General features: G+C 46.0%; 2 protein-coding genes and 1 long non-coding RNA gene across 5 annotated transcripts; 2 read left to right on the plus strand and 1 right to left on the minus strand.

Annotated features, from left to right (window-relative positions):
* The first annotated feature begins 42 nt into the window (after positions 1 to 42).
* Positions 43 to 11,248, plus strand: LOC128755410 (apoptotic chromatin condensation inducer in the nucleus-like). 3 transcript variants are annotated; one of them, XM_053858832.1, is made up of 12 exons: positions 43 to 723; positions 2,499 to 2,619; positions 6,138 to 6,183; positions 6,509 to 6,654; positions 7,561 to 7,707; positions 7,927 to 8,095; positions 8,173 to 8,318; positions 8,616 to 8,723; positions 8,864 to 8,971; positions 9,389 to 9,752; positions 9,885 to 9,982; positions 10,247 to 11,248. In XM_053858832.1, exons 1-12 carry the CDS (start codon positions 698 to 700, stop codon positions 10,565 to 10,567), a joined length of 1,800 nt encoding a protein of 599 aa, XP_053714807.1. In that variant the 5' UTR covers positions 43 to 697; the 3' UTR covers positions 10,568 to 11,248. The 3 variants fall into 3 exon arrangements, with proteins under 3 accessions (XP_053714807.1, XP_053714808.1, XP_053714810.1); XM_053858835.1 differs by lacking the exon at positions 43 to 723 and adding an exon at positions 3,770 to 5,183 and having other exon boundaries at positions 2,526 to 2,619; XM_053858833.1 differs by lacking the exon at positions 43 to 723 and having other exon boundaries at positions 2,499 to 5,183.
* ajuba (ajuba LIM protein) lies at positions 11,093 to 20,711 on the minus strand. Its single transcript, XM_053858831.1, has 8 exons — positions 18,325 to 20,711; positions 14,435 to 14,536; positions 14,288 to 14,355; positions 13,249 to 13,311; positions 12,784 to 12,914; positions 12,169 to 12,220; positions 11,810 to 11,878; positions 11,093 to 11,729 (listed from the first exon to the last, which is right to left on the minus strand). Exons 1-8 carry the CDS (start codon positions 19,856 to 19,858, stop codon positions 11,607 to 11,609), a joined length of 2,142 nt encoding a protein of 713 aa, XP_053714806.1. The 5' UTR covers positions 19,859 to 20,711; the 3' UTR covers positions 11,093 to 11,606.
* LOC128755412 (uncharacterized) lies at positions 14,270 to 15,923 on the plus strand. The gene is made up of 3 exons (XR_008414120.1): positions 14,270 to 14,448; positions 14,893 to 15,065; positions 15,130 to 15,923. It is a non-coding gene; the product is annotated as an uncharacterized LOC128755412 (long non-coding RNA).
* Positions 20,712 to 20,724: the final 13 nt, after the last annotated feature.

The raw sequence follows: 20,724 nt of genomic DNA on the forward strand, positions 1-20,724 counted from the left end.
ATATATATATATATATATATATATATATATATATATAGTTTCTTACGGTTTATTTATGTGAGTTATATTGGTGGCCTTTGTTCTCAGGGCAATTATCACTTTAAACGTCAATATAGAATCTTTATACAAATGTGGATTTTGAGAGGATTTTCCGCCACTGCCTCTACGAGTCTCTTACATCACCATTTCCGTCGTTTTAAAATTAAAAAGATTTTGTGAAACGACATGGCGCGGAGGCCATTTACGTCATTATCATGCTCTAATTATTGTCAGGCTTCCGAAGAGACAGCCTCGCGCAACCGGATTGGCTGTTGTTGCGTGCTAACGGGGTCCTTATCAGACCTCCCACGGATCTCCTTTTAGAATGAAATGTGCGTTCATTCTTTATGCCTGAGTAACGGCGTTCATTAGCGTGCTTTTTGTCTCTGCCAAATACTCAAAATTTCAACATACATTTCGGAAGTCGGACTGGCACACTGTTTTTGCATACACACTGGCTTGACGCTGCGCTTGTTGGCAAACATGGCCGCCGAGCTCACATTGCATCCGTGAAATAGACGCAGTGTCTGGCTAATCACCCGGAGAAACAACCGGTGGGAGTCATTCTGTGTGTATAATTGTTATCACGACCTCAGCAGCCCTTGGTGAAAGAGTGCCTTCATCTATTACCAAAGTTTTTGGCTCAACGTTGGCAACGATGCTGTCTGAAGGCAACAAAAACGGGTAAGAGTGACGCCGTGGGTGAAACTGTGCTACAGCTCCAGTGTCGGGTTCTACCGGTACCAGCTCGATTCTTATCGCACTCATTCATTTGCTTCGATCTCGTGATCATCATGCCGACTTGCGTCGGGTACTTGTTACTGACCGAGCTTGATGTTTCATATCGAGTCGCAGTTTTCCACATGTGGGACCTGGGGAGGGGAAGGCAATGCCCATTGTTAGGTTAAATAGACTGGGAATTCTTTCATCCGGGAGAAAAAATTACATTGGACCCGTGGGCTTACAAGATGCGAGTCATCCATATAAAAGAAACCAGTCCAGGTTTCGTAATGATATGGCAGTCGTCATGCGGAAAATATGTTGCTCTTCTTCAGAACTGACATTTTTTTACTCACTAGAGCTAAAAAGTGCATTTCTAGCTGCTCAATCGGATATAATCACAGTTGTTTGGCATGAAACTAGTCCAGGACTTACTATGGAAGCATGGATTTTTTTTATTATTTTGCTTTGAAGGCATGTAACGTAATTTCTTGTAGGAAATTACACAGTAATTGAAAAGACAATGTCAACCAATGAAACTTTTACATGATGGAAAAGTCTGGATTCTAGTTCTCATAAAACACGTGTCTCTCTTATTTTTAGAGTTCAAATTGCTGATTGCTGTCCTAAATTGGTTTCAGACCAGGTTAAAGAATCAAAATTTGAGAAACACTGCTAATTGAACCGAGTGCAAATGTTCTTCGCCTGAACTTTTAGGCATGTCAAATTGGGAGATCATAACAGTACAAACTGCTGTAGGTACGTATCACTGGTTAGGTCTGCCAGCAAATGGTCCCATTTGCTGTTGTATCTTTGTGCATTACAATGCTGTCACATTTTGCATCAACTTTATGATCCAACTCCCTCTTTTCAGACATATCTACTTACTGAATGTCCATGGTCCTTTATAAAGCTTTGCGATTGTTTTGTATTATCAAAAAAAAAGATTGAAAGGGTTCTACACTTTGAATTCACTGTTACAAAAGTAGAATGCAACAAAAAACATAAAATGACATTGAGTTTTGTGTTATTGTCCATACATTAAAATATCACCACCAGTCTTCACTATGTGGCAAACTTCGCCTGGTGAAAAACTGCATGCTTTGACAGTAGTGTAGAGTTCACTCAATTTACGCATTTATCATTCTCTATTTGAAACACAGGTACACACATAAACAGTTTTCATGGGGAAAATCCTTGTTTCCTCAAACTGGTACTCTGTCGAGGTTGGTGTTTCTCTCGCCAGCCAAACTGAGAATCCTCTCCAAACTTAGGCAACCAGTTGTCATCTAAACTAGAAGCCTGCACAAGTTAATGTTGTGTTAGTGGTGTATTGATAGAAAGTAATCAAATGAGCCTGGGTGATGTGAGTGCTACTTGCTCTCGATCAGGTTTTGCGGCTTGTCTTTCAATACCAGACAAAGGCATTAACTGGTCAATTCAGTTTCTCCACCAAGCCTGAGGTGTAGTCGGGGACCATCTGCAGTATTGTAGGTCTGTGTTTTCTGAAAGAGTTGGAGTGTCAGTTTTCTGTTGAGATATTTATAGCAGAAGTGACCCAGATCACTGGCCTCCAGCTCTGAATCTTGTTTGATCTGTTGTTACCTCAGTGTTGTTTTGTCTCGCCTCGAACAAATGAGGTTGAGCCTCAGCAAAGGCATTTTTTGGGAATGGTGAAATCACGGAAATGTCTAACATTATCTTTCATTTTTCAATTTTGAATCATTATCTTCTAAAAGGGAGGTGTCGGAGCCCAGTGCAGCCGCCTTGTCAGAGGCAGATCCAGAATCGGAGAGCTCCATGGCTGAGCAGCCAGCCTTTCCAACTGAGCCTGTCAGCAATGATGCCCACTTGGAGGAGGTAAGTTCACATAGTGGTCGGGGTGTCATTGCATCTCTTTGTCCACTCTATTTCTATTTCACAAGTTTCACAACCAACACAACCCCAACTTAAAATTTTTACTATTACTAATCAAATATTTGACTGTGTTCCCAAAAAAACGTGTCTGCAGTAATTAAATATTTGTAGTCTAATCACAGTAAATGCTTTTAAAAGGGTTGAGTTGATGTTGGGAGCAAAATTAATATTTGAGAAATATTTTCAATTTAACAAGACTAATTTATAGCTGGCTTGTTCTTCTGGATGGCATTTCCTTCCATTTCATCTATGTCGCCTGTGGTTGGGTGTTTAAGTTGCTGGAATGCTCAGTGTGTTAAAACGTGTCTTGCATGCATTTTCAGACCTCTTCTCTTCTTTTGGCATCAAGTCTATTTTGGGTGTTTGAATTCTATTTGTTGATTAGTCTTAAAACTGCAGCTAGTAAACACGTTACCTAACTGGTCAGTATTTTTGTGCTTGATCTTCTAAAAGCACCATGAAATATGAGATGCAACAATTCGAATTCATTTTGTATTCATTTGTGATTCTAAAATCACTTGCATAATTTTCCCGGTTTCAAATGGGTTAAAGTAGTGCTTTTGTTGAACATAGTGGATTTAAATGCTGCAAATGCCATCTCCTCAGTCTAAAATGGCTTTGTAATTGAAAAGGCATATGAAAGGATCCCAGCTTCCTGATGCTGACTAAAAACAAATGAGTGCAGGTGCAATATTTCTCAGGTAAATATATTCACCTGGCTGTCAGGGCAAATCCGTATGTTGGATTATTTTGTCCAGAAACTTTTATTCAGTAATATTTGGTGCACCCTCAGCACTAAGCGATACGCTCCTCATTGATTAAAATCATCCACCTTTCCAGATACAATGTCTTTTTGTGATTTTGCACTTCGAACACATTGCTGCTCTTTTGTTTTTTAAATTGCGTTTTTTCCTCCTTGCCTGTGTTTTTCTTTGAGGCTCACTTTCTCTGTATTTTATTGATATTCTTGCTATCTCTTTGCCTACTACTTTCCATCCTTTGCCTCTGAGTCCCATAATGACGTCTCACTCACTATCTCTATATTTATGGTGTGATTGTTGTTTAAACCCCCATTGATTGCTTTGTTATGAAGGTGCCCATGCCTCTTCCATTGCCCCTAATGGTACCTGCTGCGTACTACTACTACCAACACCACCACCATCACCAACACCTCCTCCACTTCTCCTACTACTCCTTCAACTCCTGTTCTGCTAAGCCCAAGTGCGCCGTTGGTACCTGATCTAGGCCCAGAGTCTGGAACCCTGAGTAAAGCCAGAGCCTGCAAGTCACTCCTTATGTTGCATGCTGAGACAGCATAAACTGGAACACGCCTCAGACCACCATTACTTACAGCAGTGGCAGCCATGGTAACTGAAGCAGACAGTTGTCATGGTAACCGTGCCTGAGGGCTGAAGGCCCTATTACTGATGAGAACTGGATTGAGCTGAGGTGGTGCTGGATGATGAAGAAAAGAGAAGGGAGATTATTTGACTATGGTTTCTCCTCGCTGAGCCACCGGTTTGTTGATGGCCACAAAGTCAGGATGTGTTCTCCTTCTATGGGACATCTTCAGCCTTAAAGAACCATCTACTTTTCATCCAAAAGTCTCAACTTCCAGTCTCAGGAGTCTTCCTCCATTTTCACACACATCCACTGTTGGGGCGATGGAATGACTTTGAACTGAAAGATATAATTTGGATGTTTAAAAACATGGTGTTCTAGGGAACCTGCAAAGCCATTGAAATTAGGGCTGAACTTGTGGACTAATGGAGAGAAACCTGTGGGACCATGCATCCTGTCATCTACTTTGCAAAGGAACGTTTTCATCTACATTTCAAAGACATTAGATGGACAATAGGCTTCCGTGTTGAAATGCACTTTTCGCATCTGTACCCATGGCTCTGGAGTTATTCTGCAAATGATAACTCAATTTCATATCAGAAAATCATATCGACAATCAGCACAATCCATTTTTGCACCACCATCTTCTCAAGATCTTCAATGTGTGTGGATTAGATCCATGGACGTCATTGGCTGCGCAAGTAGGCGTCCTCTTCAAATTGGTCTTCTCATCAACCATCTGCTGCTATGGAACTCTTGGACTATAAACTGGTCTGCATACGTTGCACAGCAGGCTGCCTCTTCACTGGACTAAGTTTGCGCTGAAGTGCATCAAGGACTGAATTTGGATTATTTTGTTGTCAAGCACAACAATGTCAATAACACATGGATCTGTGTTTCATCCCTGCAACTGTTCATGAACTGGAGTTGAGCAAAGGAGGCACCAGGCCCTGCACCAGTTGGAACTCTTACTGGTTTCTCACAAGACTGATGTGACAGACATTACTCAAGAAGTGCTGATCCTCACTACCCCTTCAAGACATGTCCATTCCAGTGATAAGCTCAAGTCCTGCCCTCACTCCTGCCTTCTTTGATTGGATCCTTGTTGCCTAGTTACAGTACACACAGTCGTGCAGTTGGGCCAGTAAGGAATCAGGTGTCAAATGGTACCAGGAAATGACTTGTCATTAATTCTCTATTCAAATCTTTTTTAGAAGCATACCTGAATATGATTTGCCCGTTTTAGGGGATATTGTTCTTTACATTAACAGTTAAATTCTGTGACAAAAAAATGACTGTTTAAGAAATATTGCAGTTCTATTATAATTCCGTGTACTTAATTTTAATAATTTTGCTATCACTGTCGTTGACGTTCTGACAGATCATTGAAACTTCAGCACATATTTTCCACCTCTGCTCCTATTCCAGTCCATTTGATGTTGATAATTGATTCATTTAATAATTAGGTTTTTGTCTGTTCACCGATTGTGCTTCATTATAATGGCAGCATAGAAAAACGTAAACAAGGTGAACATTTGTTGACGAGAATGCTACTTCTGGGATTCCCAAGCTTTATATTAAAATTGTTTGATGAGGCAATGTCTCTTTTTAAATCACTGCTAGATTAATGCCTTTCGTGTATTTTTTTATCTTCCCCAAAATTAGACAGTATTTTCTTTAGCCAATGACTTTTCTTATTTGCAACCTCTTATGCCTCTTTTTTTCACAGTGTCAAGTGTTGTTGGTGAAATGTTTTTAATGCAATTTGTACTTCTATACAACTTTGCACCCGGTGGTATAACATGCCCCTGTGTGAACCAAGCTCGTATGCTAGAACACAAAGGTGTTCTCCAGCCTATGCAGCTATATGATCTCTTTGTCGACTAGCAGCAGAGGTCGAGTTTGGAAATGTGTCTGGAGTTTCTGTGTATCAACCAAGAACAGGTTTTAAAAATGTTTAATTGGATCCTTTACTTTGCCCCATCACCCCACCTCTTTTCCACTTCCTGTTAAATCTATTCAGCTGTAGCAATGTCTGCTTTCAATGCTCTGTTCTCATCTTGTACCCCTTCCCGTGGGGTTCTTTGTATGTTTTTTTTTTTCTCCTCATCTCTTTCTAGTGCACCACTCCCAAGACCTTTGCTGCTCGCAAGATATCCCTGACCAGTAAGTGCATGTTACCCAAGTCTTAGCAAAAATGTTGACACTAGTAGTTATTTTGTATTTGCCGATTATCTTCCAATTACTGTTTTATCATTGAGTCATCCGGCGAACAGCCCCATGCATACTCAATTTGAACTGTGATTATGTTTTCATCACAATGGTTCAACTTATGACTGCAATCTGTCCTTCAAGCAGCCGCGATAACTGTTTCATGGAACAGTACTTGGTGTACGTGTCCTCCAGACCGTATCATGGAATTCTGCCATCTCTGACTTTAATGTTTAAATGCATATCCTGTGCTGAGTAGTGTGTTTGATGTCCTCTGAAGGTAATAAGATGTCTCCAGCCACGACTGAGGGAGGGGCAGGAGAGTCCGAGTCAGCCACTGCAGGTGGAAGGAAGAGGCGTTGGGGCTCAAGCACGGCAGTCACTACTAAGAAGCCGTCAATTAGCATCACCACCGAATCTCTAAAGGTAAAAATTGCTCATCTGATGTTGTCATCTAAACCTTTTTCAGAAAGATGAGTGTAATCACCAATTTCTGCCAAAAGTGGAGTGACTGTTCTATCTGTCACGCCTTCTATGGCGGTAACACTTTAAGTTGGAGCACAGAGCCTGTTCAGGCAGGAAATCAATACGTGAAAAGTTATGTGGATTGGTAAAAAGTTCCCTCATCATACAGCGTGTGGGCTTGATTCACATTTTAGTGTGAAAGAGCAACGTACACATTACATGAGACTCCAGCTCTGTTACGTGTGAACGCTCACTACAACAAAGCAGCATGGAGACTTTTCACTCACCCCAGCTGATGCATTTCGAAATCCCAGATTGAATAAATTTGATCACGTTTGGTCCAAGTCACCATGAGGACAGCACATACGGATATTTTTTTTAAACGATGACATCAGTGCCTTGGCTCTCTCCCCAAAAGTTGCCACTTTCTATGCTGTCGTTGGGAACAGACATGCTTCATGTTTGCGAGAAACTCGTGTCCCTCATGTCAGGTCCACTAATTTGTAGTTCAGTGGTGACTTGCAATAAAAGCCCAACCAGATTGATTCAGATGAACTCAAGATTCTCCAACTAAGCACATTCCAGATACAGTTAAAATGATGCTTTACATCTAATTAAAGAATTTATTACTCACTAATTCTATTCATGATTTACAGTAGCGTGTCTCCATTATACATCTCATTGAGTGCTGGGTGTGAACTTGTTACCTGTATCATTGTGATTTGAATTTTATTTCCTCTTGAGTTGTTGCTTGTAAAATTTGCCTGTAAAATCATTGTTTGGGTATTTCCTCGATCAGGGTGGTGGTGTAAAAGTTGTTCCCGCCTGTTAGATCCACTACCTTTAAATCATTGTGTTTCTCCCAAGTCTTTAATACCAGACATTAAAGTAACCCAGGACGCTGTAGTGGATCTGCACCCTGAAGAGTTGCAACTGTCCGGAGATGAAGAGAACCACGACAACAGCCAGAGTGACCTGGATAAGGGCCTGAAGATCAGACGCACTGTCACACAGGCAAGTATTTATTTATTTCAAGCGGTTCACCGTGTAACTACACTGAATAGTGACAAGCACATGGTCTAGTCTTTGGTTCAGTCAGGACACCGGTTTCATCCACTGCATATGTATAAACCTTTACTGAAAATATTCAGCACAATAATGCAATTTTTTTGTACTCAAGTTATTTCATGGCATCTTTGGTTCCAAATAGTTACAACGGCCAATGTTCCTCAGGTTGTTCCTGGTGACAGTCAAGAGAATGGCCAGGACAATGAAGAAGAGGAGATTCCAAAGATGGAGCAAGTGAAACACCACAAGGCTTCGAAAGATAAACCGCAGGAATGTCAGCCAGGAGAAACGACAGAAACCACAGACGACAAACTGGAAGTGGTGGAAAAGAAAGGTGAAGCCAGCAACCCACAAATTATTGGCTACACTGTCTTCTGCCCTTTGTTGTGACACTCTCTCTCCTGTCTGTAGTGACACCAAGTGACAGTTTGGTGCGTCGCTCTATCAGTCAGCAGAAGTCTGGTGTGTCAGTGACCATCGATGACCCCATCCATTCAAATAGGCCGCTGTCGCCCCCCCGTGGCAAGATCTCAAGCATCGTCCATGTCACCAACCTGGTGAGGTTATAACGAATAAGCTTTTAGAACATTGCCAGGTAACATCTGTATTTTGGAGGAATGAGTCTGATAACTTTTCTTACTGCATATTAAGGCCTTGGTTACATTGTGTCCTTTTCCGTGAAACGCAGCAGATAAAAGACGTCGGCCAGACGTCTAATTACCTTGGAGGCTTCTGTTTGTTGCCGCCACCTAGTGGTGGTCTTGTAAAATAACAATTTACAGTTGGTTAAATCCATTTACTTTACACCCATTTAGTCTGTAATCATAACTGAAGTTTCCTGTTTTATTCTGCAGGTGCGACCGTTCACTCTTGGCCAGTTGAAAGATCTGCTGAAGCAGACGGGCAGTTTGGTCGAGGAGGGCTTTTGGATCGACAAGATCAAGTCTCACTGCTATGTTACTGTAAGTACCTGTGAATAAGTCAGAAAGTTTGGATTGACTCCTCCTATTTTAAGTTCTTAATCGTGTTTGTGACGTACATCAAATTGTGAGTTGTTCACCCATATAAAGATTTTCTGTATTGTTTTTGTCCACCATCCTAGTACACAACAAAAGAAGAGGCAGCAGCGACGAGGGCTGCCCTCCATGGAGTGAAATGGCCACAAAGCAATCCTAAAATCCTCAACGTGGACTTCTGTGAGCAGGATGAGGTATGGTTCCTATGTTCTTGTTAAAACATTAGCTTCCTCCGCTGATCTTTAGCCAAATGCACCATCACAATTAAATTTTTGAATTTGGTCACATGGTGTCTCCTTACTGGATGCAGCAGACCTTGATTTGGAAATCTGACCCCCTTCTGCTGGTTTGGAGCTATTAAACTGTGCGATACTCCTTACTCAAGCATCAGTGGAATTTGCAAAAACAGAGGGGGAAAAACTGCTTTACATAAACATTTTCCTTAGCAATGTTGGACAGAAGTGAAAAAGTTGACCAGTATGCCAAATGTTCAAGTGGCCTACAGCAATATAGCCTGAGTAAGGTCTCAGAGTCAGTCGCTTCCATCATGCATCCTGGACTGGTGTGTACCAGTGTGTCCCCTGAACTGACTGTTGTATTTGTCCCTTCAGTTGGACTTCCACAAAGGTGTTCTCAAGCCAGAAAGACCAGAAAACCAACCTCCTCAGCTGGCCCCTCAGCTGCCTCCTCAGCCTCCTCGACTGCCCCCCCTCATGCCTGAACGAGACAGAGAGAGAGAGCGGGACCACGTCCGTGACAGGGAGCGGGAGCGAGCCATGGGTGGCATGCGTGACCTGTGTGCAGAGCGAGAGAGGGAGATGCTGCGCCGCGAACGAACCCGTGGGGAGAGGGAATGGGACCGGGACAAGATCAAAGAATTTGCAAGACCTGGGGAGCATGAGCGACGGTCGCGATCCAGAGAGCGGAGGAGGAGGGAGAGGGCCAAGAGCAAGGAGAGGAAGTCTGACAGGAAGGGTGAGGCGTCGGCATCTCATCTTTTATCTTTTGGGAAGATCAGATTTCAGACGGGTATCGACTCGTGATGACAAATGTGATGTTTGTCCACGGACGTGAGAGCAGCACTGAGCCCATGTCTTCTTTCCACAGAGAAGGCAGATGAGCCTCCGGCCAAAATGCTTGATGATTTGTTCCTAAAAACCAAAGCAGCTCCTTGTATCTACTGGCTGCCCCTCACCGAGGAGCAGGTTTGTCTCACACTCGTGACTGCCCACCAACACTCTGTATATTTAGTTTTCAACCTGTGCTCTTTCATTCATTAGCCGTTTTGAGAGTAATGCCATTTTTCCCACTCTTAAAAAAGTTACGAATGGAAAGGGGGTACATTTTCGGTCTTGTTGTTGTCGCCCAGACTGAACACTCATTTGACCGACTAGGTTGCACTTGAAGATGGTGCTTGGAACATGGGGGTCAATGAATTGGCTAACATGTTGACCTCTGTTTACCACCAGGTGGCTCAAAGGATTCTAGAAAGAGCTGAGCGGCAGAAGGAGCGTGAGCGAAAACTCAAAGAGCAAAAAGAAGAAGAGGACAAAAAACGAGAAGAGGAGAAAAAAGAGAGGCTGAAGGGACGAGAGAAAGAGGTGGCCGTGACGGGGAACAGCCGAGCCGCAGGACGCGGGACCGACGTGGATCGAGGGCGGGACCGGGACAGAGAGCGAGACGGGGACAAAAGGAGAGACAGCGGTCATCGGCCTAGTCGACCCTCAGTGAGCACTGGCAACGGTCGGCGCTCTCGTAGCCATAGCAACCCCAGAGATAGACGTCGCTGATGGCCTCTGTAGCTGCAGCCCTGTGACGTTAGGACATGGAGGTCTGTGCAGACAGGATGCTGCCTCAGACTTCTGTTCCTCGCTACGTTTTTCCACAAATGAATTCGTCCACTTGTTTCCAGTGTGGTTCCACTCACTTCAGCCACTCCTTCATCTATGATCACGGCTCAGAACGTCAGGTTCTGTCCCGCACTGGTCTTCCAGAATGGTTAGTCCCTCTCCAGGAGTCGGCCTTCCCTCAGCGTTGCAGACACAAAGTTGTGGTTAGTTGCCACACTGTTGGGAGGGTGCCTCTTCATTTCAGTGCTGCGGCTGCTCCTTCCCCCTCTGGCCCTGTAATATCACAGAAATAGATCCCTGGCATTGTTTTAGTGTTCCACTGTTCAGCACGTTTTTTTTTTATATTTCTGAAAGCCTGTCTTTGTGAGGAAAGGTTTGTTTTCTGGAAGTCTTCACACTGTCGACTGTAAGAACTCTGGGTGAATGACAGGCTCAGATGACTGACATCACAGGAGGAGGCTGACTGCAGCAGAGAGAGGAGCCTCCTCACCTGTCAGTCATACTGAAGTGGAGGTGACAAGCTCAAATGTGATCATTTTTAACTTTTAGTTCACCTGTTTTTGTTTCTTTTTAAAGTGCTGAATGTACTGAGAGTTTAAGTGAATAAATCTAAATTGGAAATCTGATCGTTTTCTGTAACACATTTGTCACTTGAAGAATCACACCTTATTTCAAAGCACAGATGAAAAATATTTATTTCAGCGGATACAGTTATTTCCCCCAATTATACAGGTTTACAAAGCTCTTACAGTAAAATTAAGTTTAAGTGCAAAATGTTTGCTAATTGGTACAAAACAGTTAAGTAAAATCCCTTGTTCTTCTACATCCACAGTAGCCACAAACAAAAACATAACAGTAGTTTCTCTCCCTTTCCCCTCTCACAATGGTACAGCGATGGTTCAGCAGGTGACCCATCATGTCACCCATCGCTGGAAACATCCAAATATCAGCAGGTTCTTCCTCGGCAAACGTCCACACATCAGTGAGGGGGAATGTTGTGCGTGGTGCACACTCTGCTCACGTGACAGGAGTGGCACAAGAGATGAGAGTCCAGTGGGAAGCACTGTGCGCCGGGCTTGTCCGAAAGTTGCTTGCCACACTCCTGAGAGGGTTGAGAACAGGAAGTGAGGTCAGTGTTCCCGGAGCGCTGTTGCACCCAGCCTTAAATAGATGGCTGCTTACCTCACAGTGGTAACACTCAAAGTGGTAGTCTTTGTTCATGGACACCACCCTGAGGATCTCCTCGCTGCCCTGCAGTCGGGACAATTCAAAACCATAACTTCAATTTGAAATTATGACCTTAGGAAACAAAGCATCTTCTCGCTCATTGAATCAGAAAAAGGTCCAACTAAATACTTCTGGGAAAATCAGTCATCAGGTTGGGAGTTTAGTCTCTACACCCTGAGACTTACAGCAGCTGTTGTAACCAAACATCACACAGAGAGACTTGGATGTTATGTAAGGCTGGTTAAAAGCACCATCTACCACCTCACCACTTTCCAGTGGGGAAGACAACGGAACTAGTGGGAACATCTGCTCACCTCCGTAGGTAATATTGGTTGTAAACAGGCGGCACACTTTGGAGCAAAAGTCCTGCAGAAAAACAAAAGATGTGTTATACATGTATACAAATCATCTCTCTCATCTGGACTCTGGTTTGTTCTCATGGTGTCGACCAAAGCGAATGACTTCTGTCACCGGGAGCTCATGCTGACTCACTACAGTGTAACTTGTGCTTGATGGTGGCTCATTCACCACAACCAGAAATGCCATGGTTCCCATAGCAACGGTCAACAGACGTCATCCAACACCTGGTCCTACCCGCTTCAGCTTGGCTTGGATCTGATATCGAGCTCCCTAAGACTCATTCCATCTCGCTCCTCTCCTCCTGCTGAATTCTCCTGATTGGTCGTGAGGTTTTCTTGCTTAACTGATCAGCTCATTCGATGGCAGCAGAAGCTGTGCTTGCTCAGAGGAGACAGTTTTGACTGGATGTTTAGAAACCGACAATGTTTGGTCGGGAATAACAGAACTGAATAATAACTGCCTTTGGATCCTCAACTGCTGCAGTACATTGTGGTAATATGAGAAGTAAGAAGATCCATGACGTCAAAGTTTGGGTCACCGTGAAGACTAGTAAGTTGAGCTCCACTCACTTGTTGTAGTCGGCCACACAGTAGATGCTGCTGTGCTGGTCCACCGTGAAAGGAACCCCGTCCAGAGCTTTGGCACACACCACACAGCGGAAACATCCCGGGTGATAGGAGTTCCCCAGAGCCTGCAGGATCTAGGGGGCAAAGAAATCCACTTTTCTACTTGCATTTGACAAAAGCCATAACCCTCATGCACTCCTCCAAAGTTATGCCCATGCGACTGGATGGGAATATTCCCACTCCGCTTTACCATAATCAGAAACATTCCATGTTGTAATAGTCCAACATGGCGCATCTATTCTCAGTGACAATCTGCAGTGGGAACGCAGTGAATTCCAAGGTCCTCCCGGGACTCGGTGGGAATTGCAAGAGGCCATCAAGTGAAATGGGAGCGCTCACTGATGCATGCTCTGAAGCCCAAAAAAGCCTTGGTGTTTGGAGGAATTTGCACAAAAACAAACGCACTACCTGTTCGAGGATGAGGTGGCCGCACACACTGCACTTCTCAGCAGCAGCCTGGAAACCTGAAAACTGGAGCAGAGAGACAACACAGCAGGTTTACACATCAACAAAGGAGACGCAGCACTGGTGCACTCGACATGTTGGGACTGACCCACCTCAGTTCCGCGTACGTGTGTGTGTGTGTGTGTGTGTGTGAGATTGTAGATCTTTCTTGAATTAGAACAATTTATATCAGAATATTTAGTGTTTTACTCGCACCTCTTGATCCCCCTTCACCTTGTATGCAAGTTAGTCATTTCAGTCTGAGCATGGCTTTTTATTTCAAACAAGTCAGGTGTCAGGTGTCGAGAGTCCGACCTGATTGGTGAAGCTGCGTGTGCCGGACTGGTTGGATCACAAACCGCCACCATCCTGACCCTTTCAGGACCCAGTTGAAGACCCTTGGCTCAAGGGCTCGTCCCAAGTGTTAACCTCTACGGGACACACTTTGTGTAACATGCGTTCAAGGGAAGAAACCTACAGAAAAGTTGAGTTGATGCGCTCAGGCACAACAGCTCTGTTATACTGACTTTAACTCGAGCTTAACCTTACCAGGTTGAGGCCCGACTACTTGGAGATCCAACGTTGCTCATACAAAGAGAACTCATTTGTGCGTGTGTGGGGTTGTGACGTGCAGTATCTTTACTTTGAAGTACATTTTGAGTACATGTTTGTAAGAACAAGCTACATTTTTCAGGCATCGTCAGGTCAGCCTCTCAAAACTTCAGTGTTCGCTGGAAACCAATCGGAGATCAGGGTCAACGAGCGCATGTGTTTTTGCGTTGAACTTTGGTTGCAGTGTGACAGCAGCAGACGTGGGTGAACCAGGAGGTTGAGAGTCAGTCAGAGAAACACTGCCAGCACAGCCCTCACAAGCGTGGTCTCGGTGGGACTCGTGCTCGCTGTACAGGCCACACTGATGTTATACAACGACCAAAAATGTGGAGCTAGTAAGTCAAGTGACCCCCCACCCCCGTCAGACAGGCTAACACCGTTGAAGTCTCACCATGTAATCCTCTTTACAGTACACAGCTCCACTGACGTTGTAAAAGTCCTTGTTCCTCAGTGTGCGTCCTGTGAGGGGGGACAGAGGACGGGTCAGCATGGTGACACGCCGGCTCCGTGTGAAGCGCGTGTGAAGGGCGACACTCACCGCAGGACACACAGGTGAAGCAGCGCGTGTGATAGAGGCTGTCCAGGGCTTGGCAGGCGTTGTCCGCCCCGTACACACCTTTCCCACACTTGACGCAGGTTCCTGTCGGCACAGCGGGGGAGAGAGAGCACACAAACAAGCGTTCAGTCAGGAGCAATTACTCGTCGGCTCTTAGCGCTTCGTTTACGGCACATTCCAAAAGGATGTGTCTGAAATCCAACTCCACACAAAGTGTCAACACTTGTAAATCCTCTGGTTCACACCAGCGTGGGGATTTTCGCACAGCTAAAGCTCAGTTAGCCGCTTTGTTTGCTCATCCACTCCTGCGTCTCCGGCCGCTGCGGAGGGGAAATTCCACCGGTGCAGACTTTTGGCAGCAGTTGAAAAGAGGAAGCCTTTTTTTAATCGAAAAAAAGTGGAGATTAGAGGTCATGATATTACTTTGAATGACTTTTCAGATGAGCAATCCTGACACGGCCGAGGCCCCGGGCCACGGTTCTGCCTTCCAGCATTGACACTCTTTCATCTGGCTGATCCCCACTCCAGCTCTGGCCATCAAGCCACTGGCGTCAGCTCTCAACTTCTTACTTGTGTAAGCGACCTAACAACTTTTTCAGCTTCTCATGTCAAGGTAAATTCTCTAGTTTCAGTTGAATTAATTTTCATATTTAATACATTTATTCTCATATTTGCAGCTTTTCAAGTCCACGTGTTTCACTTGCACCATCGTTTTCTCTCCAGAGTTCACGGCGGATCACACATATTTCATTGTTACATCACATCAGTCTTAAGACAGGCCAGTTATATGAAGACACATCTCCAGGCAAGGGAAGACAAGAACCTGTCTACAAGCCAAGTAACCTGTGACCTGACTCTTGCTATTAAACCAAAGTGAAATGTATTTGAAACCACTATTTGTGAGCAGTATGTTGGTCACTTCTCTTACTGGTCTTTACTTTCGGTAAGTGAGAATCATTGGTAGAGAAAACAAATTACACAAATATAAAAGGAGTTTTTGCCAAACAAGGAGCAACAGACACTGAAGTTCATTAACATTTCTGTTCAATACCTACAGACAAATTACGGGAACCTAACCTTCAGTTGCACAAACTAGAATCTAGTCAGTCCTTAATATCAATATCCTAATCTATAGCTTTCCTCAATGCCTCATGCATGTATTTAGTGACTTAAACAATATTTGAAAAACATTTTACAACCAGTGGTAGCAGGTTATCTCAACCAAGAAAGCTCAGGGCAGAGAGGTACAGACCAAAAGTTCCATTATCATACATTATCAAATGACTCCAACCAACGTCAATTTGCCAAACATTCTCCAGGAGATGGTCCTGGGTGGGCATCACCAGAGGAAGCTGTCCCTTGTGAGATGGTTGCCCATGAGAGACATGTTCAGAGTGGTAGAGAAGGTGGACCTCTAACTGTCAGCAGAGACCAGACAAACACGACAGTGGTCTTCAAGAGGAGCCTGAGAGATGCAGAGGTTTATCCGAGGTGAGCAGGCTGAAAATTGGAGCCAAACTAATACAGGGGTATCAACATCTGAATGCTTGTTTTCAACCCTCACCCTCACATCCTCCTTTATCACATGCATGAAGCTCAGTGGTTGTCCACCCTTTGCCTTTAACACGGTACTTCCATGTCTGGCATCCACGATCCAACGGGTTCCCCATCTCTGCTGTCCACATGTCCAAACCACCAGAGTATAGGTTAGAGAGGCCGAACTCTGGCACTCTGGAACTCTGAACTCTGTCTGATAAACTGGTTTCTTATTGTGTCCTTGTTAGTCACGTTCAGTGAAAACCAGAGCATCTTCAACCCTGACTCTCAGTCTGCTTCCTGTCTCTCCCCCATCCATCATGGCAGGTTCACTACTGTCCTACACAGCTTCTCTTCCACATCACAACGCAGCAATGAAATACACCTTTTCCATATGAATCATCGTGGCGTTTCATCGCCTGTGATATCAGTCAGCAAGGGTGACAACACTAATGCGGTGCAGCAGTGTGGCGGGCAGTGCTCTATTTAAGGGTCTTCCTGAGTTGGTTTCCTTCCTGCTGTGGGTTTGCCACACCAAACAAGAGACCTACACTGAGCTGCCAGGACATTTCCAAGCTGCTGGAACCAGCAACCAGAGCGACCTGGCTGAAAATATCCCAAATGAAGGGAGTGGAAAGAACAAGACTCACAGTCAGGTCTGAAACGCAGGAACACAACATGCTGAAAAAGATTTAAAAAATGAATGAATAAAACACTTTTTTAAAATATCTACCCGCCTCACTTTTCAATGATTACATACAGAAACGGTAGAGTAGGGTATAGTAGGAGTATAAAGAGAGCAGCAGGTAAAAGAAGAAACCCACTGAGATAGTCAAGATGCGTTCCAATAAAGAAGGCTGGCCTGCTGTGGCAACCCTGGTGGGAAATGAGGAGGAAGAACTCGGAGCTGTGAGCTCTCTCTATTACAAGAAACCAGCGGCACATCCAACAGCTATCTCACTGGAACATGTTCAAATATGGTCTCACTCTTCCAAAGGTAGCCTTTGCTGTTCTGCGGTTCCGGTTCTAATTTCATTGGAAATGTTGACGTTACATTGATGGAAGGTACTGTAGTTTATTTAACTGCAGTCAGCCTCACACTGGCACATTTCAGTCCAAACTAGAGCTTCCTTTGATGTTTCACCTGCTTTACAACTAAGTTTGACATCATGCTAGCTGACAGAGGAAAAGAAACGCTGAAAACATCTGCCGAGCATGAGACTGTCGTAGCAACTCCAATTCAGACTCCGACTAGCCAGGAGCGTTTCACCGGGAGAGGAATGCAGCACCATTTGCATAAGAACTCCTTTTACCACCAAAGTGACTTGTGTGCAGAGGTCAACACCACAAAACGGAGAAAAAGTAGTCCTTTCTTTCCACCTTGCTTCAGAGCAACATGGTCCTGTGCCACCTTTAGATGGGTACTGAGCGCCACGCAGAGCAGCCACTGACGCGCTCCAACCAACATACTCAGGGATCAGAGGAGACAACCATCAAGTGTCCGACATTACATCAACGTTCTCTGTCCCAATACGTTAATAATCCTTGACCCTGCTCCTCCACTGCTGCTAGTTTGTCCACAACCAGAGGGAGAGAAGTTTGACGGTTATTGTGGATAACGGTCGGCGCTGAATTGTTTGCCGAGTTTCTGTATGTTGAGCTGAGGGCACCGGTCTGCACACTCAAAGGAATACAGTATTGTTGGTCCCCTCCAGGCACAAATACCGAAAACAGGCAGCAACACACCGCCCATGCACACGCCAAGACAACACACACACATGACTCACACCCTCAGACACACACCATGTTACTGTGGCCTGAAGTCACTGAGGGGCGAAACACGCCCTGCCACACTGAGACATTATACGCATATCTTCGCGCGCACATGCACACACCTCTAATCTTGTGTGAGTCAGCCGAGGCAGGAGCTGTGTTTTTATGGAACCATGTAATTTGTGTTTGAACGCCACAGCAGAACTTGAGGTTTTATGACGGTTGAGCGTCTGCCACATTGGGAAAACCTGGCAATGTCTGCCTCAAGCATCAGGTAGGTGTGTGAGTGCGCCCTGCCATGCTGATCACAGAAGTTCACCAACGCAAGCCCGACTACTTGTCTGGATCAGTTGCTGTTTTCCATCCTGCACGCTTAACGCTCTCCAAGTCTACATGTCCCTGCAGGTCCGAGCAGCCACATAAGCTTTCAACTACTAATCTGTCCGTCCAACCTTGCATCCATCCATCCATCCATCCATCCATTCATGCCTTTGATTCACACCTGCCGTAATGACACAGGAGGTTTGACACAGGATATGAAGACAGAATTTAAATCATCTTACCAAAGAACTCCTGCCGGTTCTCCCCGGCGTCTCTTCCCGCTGCCACTGCCGGCTCTTCCTTAGTTTGGACCGGTCCGCCTGCTGAAGAAGGTCCTAGAGCTTTGTTGGGTTTCGCAAGCGCCAACAAGGCCATCGACTGCTCTTTCAGCATCAGACCGTCCAGAAGACCCTCCCCTTCTACTGCGGCGTCTCTGAGAAGAAGCCGGGTCAGCTCCTCTTGATACCTGGTGCCGGGCAGGTCTGAATAGCGAGCCCTTTCCCCCAACACGCCCCCTTCTGATCCTCTCATCCATACGCGCTGCTCCTCCCACCACTCTGGACCAGACTGATAGCAGGCCGCTGCTGGACTTCCTACTGCTGGAGGATAAGAATGCCGTGTGTCTTGAGCACCTGCGCGCAGGCCCCTGTCCAAATACTGAGTCCAGGCCTCCACAGGGGTCACACCAGGTCGCCCGGGAGCTCCATAGCCAGCCGCGGAGCCCCCTGTCTGCATGGAGGGGGACAGCTGCTGAGGTGGGAGGCCTCCAGAGGCAGAGTAGCGAGAGTCATAACCCAGACTGATGCCACTGGTCCGGTTACTGCTGCAGCGGCTCCCCATGGGACTTCCTCCTCCACCACCACTGGCCGTGCTGGATGCAAAGCTGGACCTTGGACTGACCAACAGGGACTCTTGGAGGCTGAATGATGAGCATGGGCTCAGTGTTGGTCCTGGCGGGTAGAAGAACCCCCCTCCTGCTCCAGTCACATCAGAGGGTCTATGTGGCGGATGAGAGAGAGAGGCAGGGCGAGTGCTTTCCCACAGCTCACTGCCTGTGCTGAGGCGCTTGTACAACAAGGCTTCCTGGAGAGAGAGACGCTTGTGCCTCTCTGGCTCGGGCAGGTAGCCCGTTTCCGCCAGTCCTCCTCCCGCAGGTCTGGATGTTGACCCGTAAGCTCCTGCAGACTGGTACGGTGGGGGGACAGAGAGAGGCGGGGGCTGTGAGAGAAGCTGCTGTCTTCTAACCAGCTGCTGGAGTTCCAGCGAGTAGCGCCGCTGATTCAGAGAAGCTTTGGAGCCAAATCCCCCTAATGAGTCACATTCTGGGCCCAGGCCCGACTCCCGTCTCAGATGGGAGTCCATACCTTCACCCAGGTAACAGGAAGCCCGCTGCTGGGGGGAGCGTCGTCTGAGCGGTGCCAGCGTGGAGGGGTGAAGTGGCTGCTCCCCTTCTGAAGGAAGGGCGCCCACGGAAGAGGAAGTCTGTGGTGGGCTGAGAAGCTGAGAGGGGGGCATTCCCACCCCAGCTCCTCTGCCACTTGCAGGAACACATGCATCATTTGTGGTCACAGGGAAGTGGCCCGGTCTGGAGGGTGAGGTGGCAGCAGTAGGGCTGGGTGCTGGTGGCAGCCCGCCGCCCGCCGGGTTCCCAGTGTTTGCGTTGCTGTTGTTAGCGTTGCTGGTGGTGTCATGCTTTTTCTTGGAACTGTGAAATTTCACGCTCCCCGAGTCAGTCAGCTTGAGCTTTTCCAATAACTTGCTAATGGGCCGGTCCATGATACAAGTCTCTTGTAGCCAAAAATCAAACAGCAAAAACGACGCTTCAGTCAGGCCTCCAACTGAGCGCGGGAGCAGGGCAAATATGACTATGCACACAATAAATAGAAAACACCTAAATAAGGACACTCAGGGGGGTCGCATGTCTTAGGTCTTCCGTTTTGACATCAACGTGAATGATCCACAGGCTCTGGTGGACGGTGGTGAGGAGGAATCCATTTAACCTACTGGTTAATGATAGTTCAAGTCAGTCCAGAGGAGAGTCGAACACCCAGGACACTTATGGGTGACCTATGGTCGAGGGGGGGTTCTTTTGTGGTTCCTCATGTGGCCCTACACCTGCACTCTCACGCTTTCATTCAAACATTGATCTTTTGTCCGGAAAACTGTCTGCTAAGTCTATTTTACCCACACACACGAAGCGCAGGGGCTGAATGGGATGCGGACGACCGATGCTTCATGTGGGTCCGGTGCGGAGGAAGAGAGCATAAATCCGTTCGTTCACAGATAGTCGACTCACCAAAGTTCTGCCATTCATCTCAGGTAGAAACGTGCCCGGGTGGGAAAAAGTTACGAACGACTTGGTATCCACACACACCGGAAAAAAAGAGAGAGCCCAGTGGCTGAGTCCGTCCGACTGCGATTATAATTCCCCTTTTGAAAATGCAGTCCAGGACTCACTGGAAATAGCAGCGGCGAAGTTTGTGGGGGGAAGAGTGAGCAGGAAACAGGCGCCTGTACGCTTGAAGCCAGCAGCCCTACGCCGGGCTACGCGATAAATAAAATCCCTCCCCGTGCGGTTTGCACGGGCGACAACTTTGTTTCTTTCTTTCTTCCCTAAATAATTACTTACCTCCCCCCTCTTT

This window comes from Synchiropus splendidus, chromosome 3 (genome assembly GCF_027744825.2).
Source record: "Synchiropus splendidus isolate RoL2022-P1 chromosome 3, RoL_Sspl_1.0, whole genome shotgun sequence".
NCBI lineage: Eukaryota > Metazoa > Chordata > Actinopteri > Syngnathiformes > Callionymidae > Synchiropus > Synchiropus splendidus.